General features: G+C 32.6%; 1 protein-coding gene across 1 annotated transcript in view; it reads right to left on the bottom strand.

Moving 5' to 3' along the window:
• The window catches only part of EIF3B (eukaryotic translation initiation factor 3 subunit B), a 30,717-nt gene that overhangs the window by 8,421 nt on the left and 7,410 nt on the right, over nucleotides 1-14,886 (bottom strand). The window contains exons 2-12 of the mRNA XM_074281156.1: nucleotides 13,810-14,002; nucleotides 11,078-11,197; nucleotides 10,903-10,960; nucleotides 10,576-10,704; nucleotides 10,046-10,203; nucleotides 8,241-8,372; nucleotides 8,094-8,160; nucleotides 7,657-7,703; nucleotides 6,369-6,579; nucleotides 4,672-4,744; nucleotides 2,040-2,162 (exon numbers count right to left, since the gene is read on the bottom strand). Of these exons, the coding sequence (XP_074137257.1) occupies nucleotides 2,040-2,162; nucleotides 4,672-4,744; nucleotides 6,369-6,579; nucleotides 7,657-7,703; nucleotides 8,094-8,160; nucleotides 8,241-8,372; nucleotides 10,046-10,203; nucleotides 10,576-10,704; nucleotides 10,903-10,960; nucleotides 11,078-11,197; nucleotides 13,810-14,002 (1,311 nt within the window). The remainder of the gene's footprint in view (nucleotides 1-2,039; nucleotides 2,163-4,671; nucleotides 4,745-6,368; nucleotides 6,580-7,656; nucleotides 7,704-8,093; nucleotides 8,161-8,240; nucleotides 8,373-10,045; nucleotides 10,204-10,575; nucleotides 10,705-10,902; nucleotides 10,961-11,077; nucleotides 11,198-13,809; nucleotides 14,003-14,886) is intronic.

Below are 14,886 nucleotides of genomic sequence, written 5' to 3'. Positions count from 1 at the left end.
TCTATTTACATATATCTGGAAAAAAAAAATAAGATGCTATTTTAAAATTTTAAAAACCTGGTTTGTCATGTTTTTCAGAGTCCACAAAAAATGACTATCATTTAAGGTTGAAGCAAATAATCTAAAATCTCTTTTCAAGGGAAAACAGGAAAAATCGGGGAAACAACAATACCGTTTAAATTAATGAACGACTTTCCCATGAAAATCATTTTTTTTTAAAAGAGGTTTACCTGGGTAAATAATTCCATTATAGTTTGTTTGATTGTATTTTGTTAGCTTATTCCTACTGTTTGTTGTTTTTTTAGATATTAGTTAAAATATGCTTTTTCTAGATTTTTTAAAAAAAATCTGTTTGCTTAACAAGTTCACCTATTAAATATCTCATTCTAAATCATTTCCATTTACTTTTCCAGAGATCATTTATTTGGCATTGTTACCTATTCAAAACAGCCAAAACAAAATAAATCAAAACGTTAACATAACGTTATAGTCTATGCACTAAAATTCATGTCCTTCAATATTAATCTTAGAAACTGGAGCTTATTTAATCATTTTAAACACAATGCTATTAAAGGTACATGGTTTTTTCCATTTTCAACCAAATTTTTAAAAGCATCTCTTACACAGTAAAGCATTTTCCTGAGCTGTGGGGAAGACACAAAGATAACCATGTTGTGGCTCCTGTCTCTGTGGAACTTACCACTAACAGCAAGTATTATGACATAACATTCACCATTCTTTAGACAATTCCCATAGGGTAAAGAAGAGAATATTTAAAACAGAAGCACAAGGAAAGATCTGAATGGTTATGTCTGTCAAACACAGCCCAGAAAGGTTTCTTAGAGAGACAGAATTCTATAGAATTGGGTAAGAATTTTAAAAGGCAGAAATGAAAAGGGATGGGAGACAGGAATCTAAACAAAGATTACCTACTTGTTTTTTCCTTTCTGCAATATTATGCAGGAAAACCATAGTGTTTTTTTTTTAATAGTTTTTTTTTAAAACAGATTTCACTGTGGTTTATATTTCTTAAACACTTTGGACTTTTTCCTTTAAAAAACTAGCCTCTTAATGTTCATTGGTTATTTAAGATTAATTTGTTTGCCTCACTTTTTTTAAAGAACAATGTAAATCATTCAAGTTATGAGGAAAGCATAATAGAAAAGGATCCTCACCTCCCAGACATATTTATTTTTGCCTTATATAAAAGTCAATTAATGTGAACAACTCTTTAAATTGAGTTTCCACTATTACATCACATAATGACAGCAGCAAAAGCTACATTATCTGGAACAATATAATCTGTAGAAGAGAAAATTATTGCTCAGAATATTCTCATACAAAAGTAAGACCAAGAGGGACAGCTAGGTGGCACAATAGATACAGCACCAGCCCTAAAGTCAGGAGCACCAGAGTTCCAAATGTGACCTCAATCCCATAACACTTCAGGCAGCTAGTTGGTGGAGTGGACAGAGCACCAGCCTTGAAGTCAGAAGAAAGTGAGTTCAAATCAGGCCTCTTAACACTGCCTAGCTGTGTGACCCTGGGCAAGTCACTTAACTCCAATTGCCTCAGGGAAAAAAAAAAAAAAAAAACAACTCAGAATACTTAATTATAACTATGTCAGACTTAATTATAACCTATCTTGGGGAGGGGAGAAGCAAGAGAGGGAGGAAGGGGGGGAAAAAATTTAGAACTCAAAATCTTACAAAAATGAATGTTGAAAACTATCTTTACATGTAATTAGAAAAATAAAATGTTTCTGAATTTTTAAAAAGAATCCTTGATTATGCTCTTCACATGCAGGTCTTCTAAGAGTATTTTAATACATAGATTTTCCAAAAAAGCCCCAATCTCCCCATCTACAATAAATTTTAAACTGCATTTCACTTTTTTATCTTTATTAGACATTTAAATAATTGTGAGTTATGAGTTAGGCTACTGGAAACATTGGCCCCTATGTAACTAAAATGAACACTGTCCACAAAGGATAAACAATACCTCAGCGATACAAAATGAAACAAATGAAGCCTACTTACTAATAAGTTCAATTTTTCCATTGTTTTTCACATGGTAGAAGGACACAGATATTCGAGGAGCCTCACCATGTAGCACAGCAAACTTACTTCCATTTGGTTCCCAAGCAAAGGCTATTATGCTTTCTGGAAGACAAAAAGGGGGTTTTCACACTTCCTTTCACATGACAAAAATAGTGATTTACAGTGAACATCATCTTGGACCCTTAAAAAAACCCTGTGAAGAAGATACTACAAGTATAATCATACCTCTTTTGCAGATGAAGAAACTAGGACACGAAGAAATTAGGTACAGGAGAAAACATTCAAACCCAAGTCTTCGGCAATCACTGATAAATCAGTCTAACTTTACAACTATAGTTAAAATAGCTAGAATTTATATAGTACTTTAAGGCTTGTGAAGAACTTCTCATCTGGTCCTCATAAACCTGGGAGTATAAACTGTTTATGCAATATGACTTTCAAGACAATGAAAAATAAAGACATATTTATGCTTAAAATGGGATGTTTAACTTGGTAAATTAATGTATGTATAACCCTTTATAAGAGATTAATGGTTCAGACAGAAATAAATCCAGGTACTGCTTCCAGCAGTACTGATGGATAAACCACTTCAAAGAGAGCAAAGTCTCTTAACCTCTGTGTAATTCAATTTCCTCACATATAAAATGGTAAAAATAACAGCATGTACCTCACAGGGTTGTTGGGAGGATCAGGTAAGCTACTATGTATAAAGCACTTAGCAAACTTTTAAGTACTATGAAAATACTAATTACTAAAAAAAAAAAAAAAAAAAAAAAAAAAAAAGTAGGGGGCAGCTAGGTGGATAGAGCACCAGCCTTGAATTCAGGAGGACCCGAGTTCAAATCTGATCTCAGACACTTAACACTTCCTAGCTGTGTGACCCTGGACAAGTCATTTAACCCCAGCCTCAGGAGAAAAAAAAAAGTAACCCATTAAGGGCAAAAAGAGAGGAATTATACCCTTACATAGTTTCAAACAACAGAACTATTTTCAAACACATTAGTTAAGACTGAGTTGTGAAATTTTCCTAAGAAAATTTCCACTTCAATATGTGGTATTCTCAGTGCTTTCTCGAGGCTGTGTTCAACCCCTCACACAAATATTTTGTCAGTGGAATGAAAAGGATCTGAGTCAGTGGTGTCAAATCCAATGAATACTTGCAAGCCTTATACTGACTTAGAAAACATATTAATATTATTTTTGTTCTCTTGTATTTTTACTTGTTCTGTTAAATATTTCTCAAATACATTTTAATCTGGTTCCAGTGAGTCTGACAACTGATATAAGCAATCTTCATCTAACACTAAAAATATTCAAGCAAGTATGAATGTTCTAAAGCATTAATAATTACTTATGCAAACTTAAAATAACTTCAAAGTTTCAATTCACAGTCCACAAATTGACAAAGATGGGAAGTCAACACCAGAGAAGTTGTGGGAAGACAGCCACATTAATGCACTGCTGGTGGAAATGAGAGTCAATACAACCAAACTATTTTGGAAATGGAATTATGAAAATAAGTGACCAAAACATCCATAATCTTTTGATCCAGAAATTCTATTACTTATGATCAAGGAGTCGCAGATATTGGAAAAAAAACATATAAATCAAACTAAAATATTTATAGCAGTACTTTGGTGATTCCAAGAGAGTTGGAAAATAAAACCATAAATTGGGGAAATGACTAGAATCATGGTATGTAAATATAATGAAATATTATTGGGCTCTAAAAAATAAAAAGGAAAAAGAAAAACACCTGTGAAAACAGAGAATAGAAAAATCTACACCAGTGGTCCTCAAACTTTTTAAATAGGGGGCCGGTTCACTGTCCCTCAGACTGTTGGAGGGCCGGACTCTAGTAAAAACAAAAACTCACACTCTTGTCTCCACCCCTCAGCCCATTTGCCATAACCCAGCAGGCCGCATAAATGTCCTCAGCGCTATCTTATGCAATATAGTAAAGAGAAACAAGAAAACTGACTACAATAATATAAAAGGAAAGAACCAGTCAAAAGTGAAAGAAAAACAAAGTAGAAAAATTCGATAATAAATAATCCTATCCCACTTCTTTGCAGAGGTGATAATAATACTAAGGTTCAACTAATACTAAATCCATTGGTTTGGCTAATTATTTTCTCTTTCTGTTTATACTTTATTTTCTTCCTTTCAAAAAATATTCTTTGCTTTATAGGATGGCTTTCTGAGAAGGATACTGGAAGAAATTCCAGTCATGTAGAAAGTATAACAATAAATAATTTTTGTCAAGAGAAAAACATTCAAGCTGGAAAAGTCAGATGTAATCACACTAACTTTTCAAATTAAGCCAACTACTTTTACTTTTATAATAGTTTATGCAGCATTTTAAGATTTGCAAAACACTTTACAAATACTACCTTATTTTAATTCAAATATTCTCCCTTAAATATTTTTTTTACAGATTTCAATATATCACTTGGAAATGCAATTTCTGTAAGAGAAAACACATGTATGTAGATTCTGGTCAATAATGAGTGGACTGTAAATTCTTATTGAAGCTTACAAAACCAGAAGCATTTCTATTATTAATTGTATAAACATGGTACATAATATAACATAAAAAAGTGAAACTTGCCTTTCATTTCCACTACATCAACAGGCACCTGTTTCTCTCTCATACGGAAGATTTCAAAGTTGGTTACTACACCCTGTTTAAAAGTAAGGAAAAAACACTGTTTTAATAGTAGTTATAATACCATGCAATACTTATAATCCAAAAACAGCTCTAAAGTTAGTCATAGAAATTACAGACAGAAGATACTTTAAAAAGTTTTCAAATGACTTACAGTACAAGAAAAGTGATTACTCTGAAATTAAATAATTTGACCCAAAACAGTACATTACCTGTCCAACCAGAACATAATGGAACCAAAACCTGAATAATGATCAGTAAGTTTGGTTTTTACTTGGTGAATGTTTTTCTCCTAGCTAATAAATGGTCAAAGGTTCTATAGACAAGCTTACAAAGGAAGAAAAGCAAATTGAACTTTGTGAAAAATTCTCTAAATCATTCAGAGAAGTGAAAAAAAGTAAAGCAACTCTGAATTCTATCTCACATCCACAAGATTAGTAAAAAAAAAAAAAAAAAAAAAAAAAAAAGGGAAAATGACCAAGTAATGAGGGAGCTGTGGGAAAACTAGGCATACTGAGAGTTGCTAGGCTTCTGTAGCCAAAATCAGGGAACTTTGTCCAACGAGTTATTAAATTATGTTAAGGCCTTTGACCTAGACTACAGTAAGATCAAAGAAAGAAAAAAAGGAACTTTGTACACAGAAGTACAAAAATATTGCTAACAGTCATTTTTTCAGTGTCAAAGGGATCCCAGCATTTCATTCCATGTGCTTTGTCCACAAACACTTAAATGCTTTATTTATTTGTTCATCTAAAAAAGTAGATACAAACAGGGTGGTATAAATTAGAGATGATGTATAAAATTCTAGTATATGAATGTAGTAGAAGATTACTATATAGTAAGAAATAATGGAGACAATTTCAGAGAAACCTGAGAAGCTTTGAAAGTACTGATGTAAAATGAACAAAACTAAGAAAACAACTTACATGGTAACAACACTGTAAAAATATGAGAACCCTGATTAATAGCATTTACCAGAAGACAGATGATGAAGGTGATAAGATAGACTTCAAAATGAGACATTTTTTTTAAACTTGGCGAATGCAGGAATTTCTTTTCCTTAATAATACATATTTCCTATAAGGATTTTGAATTTCTCCTTTTTTAATTGAAGAAGGGAACAAGAGGAAAAGAAAAATCAACTTTTTGGTTAATTTAAAAAAAGTTTCTCCTCCAATATAGAATCTGACATGGCAGCTACAAATTTATTATCACATTCTTTGATATCAACTGCAGTTGCTAAATCGCAAAATTCAATGGACATATAATCACAAAGTATTTATATAAAGTGGGTCAGAGGGAGGGAACCTGAGATAGAAGAAAAGTGGCTGACTTTAATTAGAAAGCCTGAGAGTTCAAATCCCAGCTCAGACACTCACTAGCTATCAGGCTTTTTCTGAGCAAGTCACACTTAGCCTTTCAAGTTCAGTTTCTTCCTCTATTAAATGCAGATAATAACTACTTCACAAAGCTCTTTCTGTGACAAAAGCAGAGTATAAATCTTTAAGCACTACATAAAAGAGTTAAAAAGAAAATGAAGAAAAATCCATATTAATTTTATCTGTAGTAAATGAAACCACTTAAATATGAAGTGAAAGGTCTGAGTCCCAGGAAACCAGGTGATTAGTGTCACTACTTACCTGGGTACCTTTTGGAGTTCTATCTACTTTGACACACAAGTAATCTCCATTCTTTTGCCAATGTAGCTTGCAGTCAACAACATTAAACAGATTTCTAACTCTGATTTCTTGTCTGGTGGGGAGTTGCATCAAGGTTACCCTGGCAGGAATGTCCTTATCTTCTGGCACCCAAAAAGCAATTATGTTACCACCAGGTGACCAAGAAAAGTCCCTGTGGGAAAAGATGTATTATCATAACAATTATGAAAATTAATGAATTCTGACTAATTGATTTTGAAAATATATAAAACCACTTTATTATGCTCTCATAGTTCCTGGAAAGGCTGAGGAATATAAGATGATGTGTCATGTTATTAGTTTATATGAACAATATAAAAATCAGAAGATATAAGGCCAGCTGATGGTACATGAAATATAAGTAGAAATGGATAGGTCCAACTACAATCTGATTTTTCTTCAAAGACTCCCATTATTGAACTATAGACGTAGAACTGGAAGGGACTTGAGGCCAACTAGTCTGACCCCATCAGTTTACCGATCAGCAAACAAAGAAGAAAAAGCTATAGTACAAATAAACACAAGTGCAAAGAAAGAATTATAAATGAATCTATAGATTATAGATAAAATATTTTATCTACATTTTTTCTTCACAGCACAGGCAGTTATTACAAAGAACAATTAATGAAGACAAATCACATAACTCATGTACATATCTCAAAAATATTTCCATATACAAGTAGACAATATAGAATATAAATGTCCTAATTTTAATCACTACTGCAAACTGAGAGTGGAACAATGCAATCTAAGACAATATGCACCAGGTATTCATATATGATATTAATAGGAAATGCACATTAACTCATTTTAACAAGAGAGCTTTGGATTGTACTAAGGTAACAAAAAACCTTGTAATTAAGAACAAGCTTGGAAGATAAGGAATTATGTTTTAGGGTTCAGTTTGAACCCATAAAAATGAGCTTCTATGAAACTGATTAAGCTGGAAACATAATCTCTTTACAACCATATTAGCACAGACAAACAGTATTAATGATTCATGAAGCTTCTATAAAATAAAGGACAGGCTGGCCTAGTTCCTTCTGGAACCATCTAGAGTAGTTATTGAAAAATAATTACTAGGCTTGGCATTAAGTTTTTTCCATTCTGAAAAATGAAATACACTTCCCTATCATTAAGTGACAAAAAAAGGTCAGAACAAGAGGCACTCATATTAAAGACATAACAAACAAGAAACTAGGCTTTCCTTAAAGTAAGAAATTATACTTACTTTATTCCAGGGATTTTCAAACTTTTCTTATCCAAAAGACCCATAGACTACAATGAAAAAGATATAGCCAGATATGAGGAGGTGACAGATAAAAATATGTCAGAATTACATTCTCACAAGAGTCACTCCAAATGCAATTCAAGGGTATGAAACAATATAAAATATAAATTTGGTTAATACTAAAAACATCCAATGAAATGTTTTAATTAGCTCTGCCCACAGAAAAGATTAGAAAGTAACACTAAAAAATAAAAATTTTAACAAGTAACACTGATTTGCTAGATGACAAACATTAGAAAATAGTGTCTGTCTTCACTATTAGAGTTCAGAATCCAGAGAATTAACTAAATTGAAAAGGAAAAGGGAATGGAAATAAATGTCATTAAGCAAAATTATTTACATTAAATATTCCGTTTTCTAAATAAGTAGTCACTTACCGGAGTCTCATAAATGCTGAGTGTATCCATTGTCATTCGGGCAAAAAACTTGCCATCATGACTCCACCTAGGGGAGGAAAAAATGTTACTATGTATCAACAAAAGAATCTAATAAAAGACCACTTCTGATGCTCATATTGAACCTACTTAAAAATGGGCCAATGAGCAGAGCTTTCACAATGAAATCCTCGTTTCTTCTGTCCTGTGAGGATATCCCATATAATTATAGCCTGAGGGTCATCCTGTGTGTCCATCAGAGGGCTAAAAGTCACAAGATACCTAGGAAAGAGAAAAGGAAATACCACTATATTAAACTTCTTTGTATTTTCCTTCCATTGAAACTTATGCAGTAAAACCGGTATTATCGACCCCCAACCAAATTAGAGAGAAAGGGACAGAGGTTAAAAAGATTAAAGAAGCATAACCACATAGTAACATCTATGTTACTCCTAGAGCCCCAACAGTATTCTTCTCAGCAGTTACTACAATTGGAGCAAATCTAAGGTAGGCATTCTTAGTGCTAAATGATAGTTGAAAAATGTTTCTCCTTTAAAGTCAAGATGACAAAAAAAATTTTAAATAAATAAAAATAAATAATAATTAAATTAAATAATGTGTATGCCCTAGGAGCATGGGAAAAGAAAACTTTCTATTAATGTGGAATTAACAAGGTAAATGATGGTCAGATATTATTCACATCTGAGCGTTTATCAGCTGAGGAACCTTAGTGCCTAGAGATGTTATTGTTTGTTTTCTGTTTCTAGAAACACCTGTTTTTGAAAAAAGAAAACCCTAAACCAAATTGTTCCTTATTACAGGCTGGCAAAATATAGAGAAAAACCGAGTAAGAAGAGTGACAGATACAGCTCAAGATATATAGGGTAATACCTTCAGAGAAGTCCTGCATCTTCCCTGATAGGACTACCTAAGATCTAATAAACTCAATTTGGGATTGACTTCAAACCAGTTTATCTTACCATGAAACTCCTATTTCTATCTACTGTTATATGCTGGGATAAGCCTCTTTAAGATTAGTGAGAATACCCCCTGATATGTATAAACTGTGACAACACTAATCATTTCATCCTATACAAACCTAAACATTAAAATGATATTCCATACTGAAACACAAGTGTCCTTGTATCAGTCATACTGCACATCACAAATGGTGGCATTTGAGCAAAAACCTAAATAAGTAAAGATTATGCTGATGTTATTGTAGGAAGAGTAAGAGGGATGAATAAGATATTTTGCTATTTGTGGTTTCTATAACAAAGGACACACATTAAATAAAGAGTGGATTGTAAGACAGTTTAGGGCTAAAATTATTAATCTAAGAATCATTTAGCATCTAAGTAATAGTTGAAACAGAAATGATGAACAATATTGAGAAAGTATGAAAGAGCAGGAGATGGAAAACTGAGCCTAGAAAGAAACATACACGAAATGAGAGAAAAAAGAACCACTAAAGGAAATAGGATAAGAGTAAAGACATTAATATCAAAAAAGCTAAGGGAAGAAAAAATTCCAAGTAGGAAAAAGCAAAATTTGAAATGCTAGAGAGAGGTTAAGATGAAAATTTCTTAGGTGACAAGTCAAATTGTTTTTAAAGTGAGTTTTAATACAATCATGAGACTAGAATTCCAGGAATAAGAGGTTAGAGAATACAGGGGGGAAAAATAGGTAAAAATACTCGAGAATATAGATGTTATTTATGTGCAGACAATGAACTGACGAGTTTTTGAGTATGATAGCCTGTATTGACAAGAACCTAACTTGGGCTTACTAGATCATTCTATTTTAAATTTTATTGTTTCCATTTGCTTTTACATCCAAACCTTACTAGACAAAATCTTTCATACTTTTATGAAGAAATACCGAATGAAATAAAAGCTGATTTCTCATTTGACAAGACACAATAGCACTGAAATGAATTATCTTACAAAACATACCTTTCACAAGGTGAGAAGTCAATAAGCTGTACCCCCTGGTGGCTGAATCGCTGAATTTGTTTGAATTTTTCTCCCCCCCAGAGAGCAATTCCTCTTTGATGGAATGTAGCCAAATAAGTGCCCTTTGGGGACCAGCGCACATAGGTTTCTGTCCATCTCTGTGGAAATCAGTATAAACATTAACAAACTGAGAAAATAATCACATAAAAGAGAGAACCACAGAATTAAAGACTACTGCTCAGTCCCACTGAATCAAGTACCTTCATTTTTATGACCCAATACTTTGGCAAAAGACAACTATAATGGACACCTATGAAGTTATCTTTTCATACAACTTTTACATGATAACATTGCTTTAAAAAAAAATTTTTTTAAAGAAACAAACAAATAAGTTTAAACCAAGGTCTCTATCCAAAACCCAAATTTAGAGATATGTGAAATAAGTATCCTTTGGGAAGGGAGGAGGGAAGAGGTCTTGCAGTTTCCCCATACTATTGCTCTAGGAGTCCCAGAGCAGCCGGGACTCTCACCGCTCTTTCTTCAATGGATACTGGATCCTTCACATCATTCCAGAATATAGATGTACGATCCCCAGATTCAAAGATGACACTGTACTGATCTCTGCACTCAGCTTCCTCCAGCCAATAGCGTAGATTTCCCTAGAATAATAAAGAGGGACAAAATGTTTATCATCAAAAATTTTTTTTCAAATTTAATCACAATACATTATCAAAACAAATGACTAATGTCACCTGTTTTCTCTGGTGATTCTGAAGGATTTCAAAAATAACATTTAGATATTAGACATTGCTTTTTTTTAACCCTCTGAGACTAAATTTAAAAACAAAATGTCATACCAAGTCTTTAAAGGGCTGCTTCTCTGGAATGTCCCATTCATCACTAATTGTCATATATCTGAAAGAGACCATGACCTATTATTAAGCAATGTAATATTACAGTACAATGATTAGATCACAGGGCTGTATGGGTATGTTTATATGAATGAAGCTATAGCCAAAAATGTGTACTTACTTGTCAAAGTCTGTAAAAAGGTTTACTCTGAATGTATGCTGCTTGTCAAGCTTATAGCCATCAGCATTTTTAACGGCGTCCAAAGCATGAGCAGGGGAGACATACTCCAGAAAAATGTAACTACAAATATAGGAAGAACAAAACAAAAGTAGTTGGCACCAACTATAGTGTTTTGCATGTGCTAGATTATATAACATTAAAATTCTTTGTGACTGGACATTTGGAATCCTTTAACATGGTGATATCTTTCATCAGCAGAAAAATATAAAACAAATGTTTAACATAAGTTGAGATTAATTAATGAATAGTAGTATATTTGTTGGCTACAGATAAAATAACTAAGCTATTCAAAAGATATTTTACTCTAAAAAAAGTCAAATATAATTTCAAACTGTTTCACAAAAGAGGTAAATTTCATTGTAGTATAAAGACTATCGGTCATTTCTCTCAAAACCCATACTGTCAGGAAAAGATAATTGAAAAATGTTAGGAGTGGATGTGGAAAAACTGGGACATTAATACATTTGTTGGTGGAATTGTGAACGATCCAGCCATTCTGGAGAGCAATTTAAAACTATACCCACAGGGTACACTGATCCAGCATTGTCTCTACTGGATCTCTATCCCAAAGAGACCTTAAAAAAGGGAAAAGGGCCTCAGTTGCAAAAATATTTGTAGCAGCCCTTTTTAATAGTAGCAGAGAGCTGGAAATTGAAGGGATACCCATCATTTGGGGAATTACTGAATAAATTATGGAAACAATCAGCAGGATGATTTCAAAAAGCTCTGGAGAGAATTACATGAACTGATGCTAAGTGAAGTAAGTAGAACCAAGAGAACATGGTACACAGCAACAACAAAATTAATTATGCGATGATCAATTGTGATGGACTTGGCTCTTCAACAATTAGGCAATTCAGGCCAATTCCAATAGATGTGTGATAGAGACAGCCATTTCCATCCAGGACTGTGGGGACCGAATGTGTGTCACAACATAGTATTTGCATCTTTTTTTGTTGCTATTTGCTTGCTTTTTTTTTTTTTCCTTTCTCATTTTTTTTTCACTTTTTGATCTGATTTTTCTTGTGAAATATGAAATGTGGAAATATGCATAAAAGAATTGCACATATTTAACCTATATTGGATTATTTGCTGTGTGGGGAAAGGGGTGGGGCAAAGAAAAGGAGAAAAACTTGCAACACAGGATTTTGCAAGGGTGAATGTTGAAAACTAATTTTGCATGTATTTTGAAAATTAAATGCTATTATTAAAATTAAAAAAAAAAGAAAAGAAAAATTCAGGCCATCATCTAGCTGCAGTTATTTTACCTTTCTCTATTGCTTTGTCCAATTTTACCACTTATTTAGAAAAATGTTTAGTTGACAATTTTTTAAGTTGCTTTCCTAAAATACTTCCACCTATCTTCGACAAAGAGAAGATCCAATTCAGTTCCAATTGATCAATGATGGACAGAATCATCTACACCCAGAGAAGATGGGAATGAATGTGCACAATTTTTCTTGTGCAACAAGAGAACTGAACAGATCTGCACACATATGCTGTATTTAAGATATACTTCAACATGTTTAACAGGTATGAGACTGCCTGCCATCTAGGGGAGGGAATGGAGGGAAGGAAGGGAAAAGTTGGAATAAAAATGAGTGCAAGGGACAATGTTGCAAAAATTACCCAGGCATATGTTCTGTCAATAAAAAGCTACAATAACAATAAAATAAAATAACTTCCACAAAAATGCATTCCTTAGGAGGCAATTGTACCTAAAATTAATACTACATGCCTTTTCTCTTTCCACAAATCACACCCCCAAAAGAAATAAATCTCCAAAGCCAAGACTGGTTCTTATATTTATCCTGATTCTTAGAAGGGATGATTTCAGACAGAATTCTGGGATGACACAAATTGATGCCAAAAAAATGACTCAGTAACTCTAATTAATGCAACAATCAACAAGAAAAAAAAGTTGCTACCAATCTCCTCAAGGAGGGGCAAAAGACCAGGGTAAGAGGTCAAAAAATATGGAATAAGAAAAAGATAATTATATTGTATTGTCTCTAATATTTCTTTTGGACGCCACCAATACAGAAATTGATTTTACTTGACCACACATTTTCAAAACAGGTTTCATTTTTCTTTTGTTTTCACTTTGGGGGTAGGAGAAAAGGAAGACAAAGTAGACTTTTGCTGAATGAAAAAATAAAATTTAATTTAAAACAAGATAGAATAATTACTAACATTTACCTCACATCTCAATGGTACTGTGAAATACATCCAAATAATTATTTGGCTGTTATGCTGTGTATAAACCTGTGTTTCTTGCTAATCTTTTAAAAAATGGTTAGATTTTCTTATTTTAAAAAAAGGGTAAAATTGTGTTTTTTGCCTTTGACTAAAATTCATCCAACTTGCATTTCTGTTTGAGCCTTTTCTCAGTTTTTGTGGTTAAATGCTTGAATTGTAGAATTGTATGTAAAATGTAACAATGAAAACAAGTAGCAACTGGATTTTTATAAGTAATCAACCAATCTATATGATCACAATTCAAGATCCACAATATCATCTTTCTCTAGCTGCCTGCCTTGTGACTAATCAGTTTACTGATAATTTCTATTCCACCAAGAAAGTTGATGCTAGGGATATGTATATTAAAATAATCATTATTACAACCTGTCAGGTACTCCTAAAAAGAAAAATTGACATTTTTCATTACTTACCCTTTAGTTTTTCCATCTTCCTCTGGATAATAATCATTGGTTATTTTCCCAAACTTGGAAAAGATCTTGTGGATGACATTCTTTAGTTTCTCAAGACGGTCGGGTCCTACCTGAGGAACATTGTCCACCACTATCACGGAATCAATTCCATCAGCTTCCTGTGGTCTATCTTTCAGTATATCTCCCAGCAATTCTGCAAAAGTTAAAGATATGTATTTACCAAAATACAAAATAAAAAAATCTCATGCAACATATGCATACAATTTCTCAATGGAATTCAATTCCCCAAATTTAAAAGTTAAAACAATTTATGAATCTGAACTTTACTTTTAAGTTCCAAACTCTTTTCCCCTCCTCTCACACCAATTGAAAAAGTAAGAAAAACAAAATCCATACAAATATAGTTATGTGAAACAAATTCTTGAATTAGTTATGAAAGTGAAGAAGAGAAAAAGAAGTTAAGGATAAAAGAAATTTGTGCCTCAAATAACTCTCCTATACTATCACCTCTCTATAAAGAGGTGAGCAACAGATTTCATCATGAATCCTTTGGAATTATGGTTGGTCACTGTGATGATTAGAGTTACTAAGTCTTTTAGAATTCATTATTCAATTCATCTTCCTTGATTCTCTCCATCTATTTTGTCATGAAACCTTCTCCTAGCCACAGAGATAATTTCTTCAATGATTCTAAATTGCTTATATTATCCTTTATGTTTAAATCATATAACCATTTGGAGCATATTTTGGTATATGGCAACAAAGTCATATTATATCCAGTTTCTACCAGATTGTTTTCTAGTTTCCTCAACTGTTTTTCTCAAAAAGTGATGAATTCTCACACTTTGAAAAGATTCCTAATTACTAACAAAGGTATGTAACGTTATTATCAAGACCTTAAATATGCAAATCGAGGAGTTATGATTTGTTACATCCAGTCTCATGATGGGAAAATGAAAGGAAATGTAAAAAGAGAAAATATATAGGATGACAATAAAAACATGAAACAAGAGACTAAGGAAAAAACTAACATTTTTAATTTCTATAGATCAAATGAACTTCAAACTTTCTCTTGTT

This window comes from Sminthopsis crassicaudata, chromosome 1, assembly GCF_048593235.1.
Source record: "Sminthopsis crassicaudata isolate SCR6 chromosome 1, ASM4859323v1, whole genome shotgun sequence".
Taxonomy (NCBI): Eukaryota; Metazoa; Chordata; class Mammalia; order Dasyuromorphia; family Dasyuridae; genus Sminthopsis; species Sminthopsis crassicaudata.
Note: the sequence above shows the minus strand (reverse complement) of the source record. Positions and strands in the feature narration are given on the sequence as shown.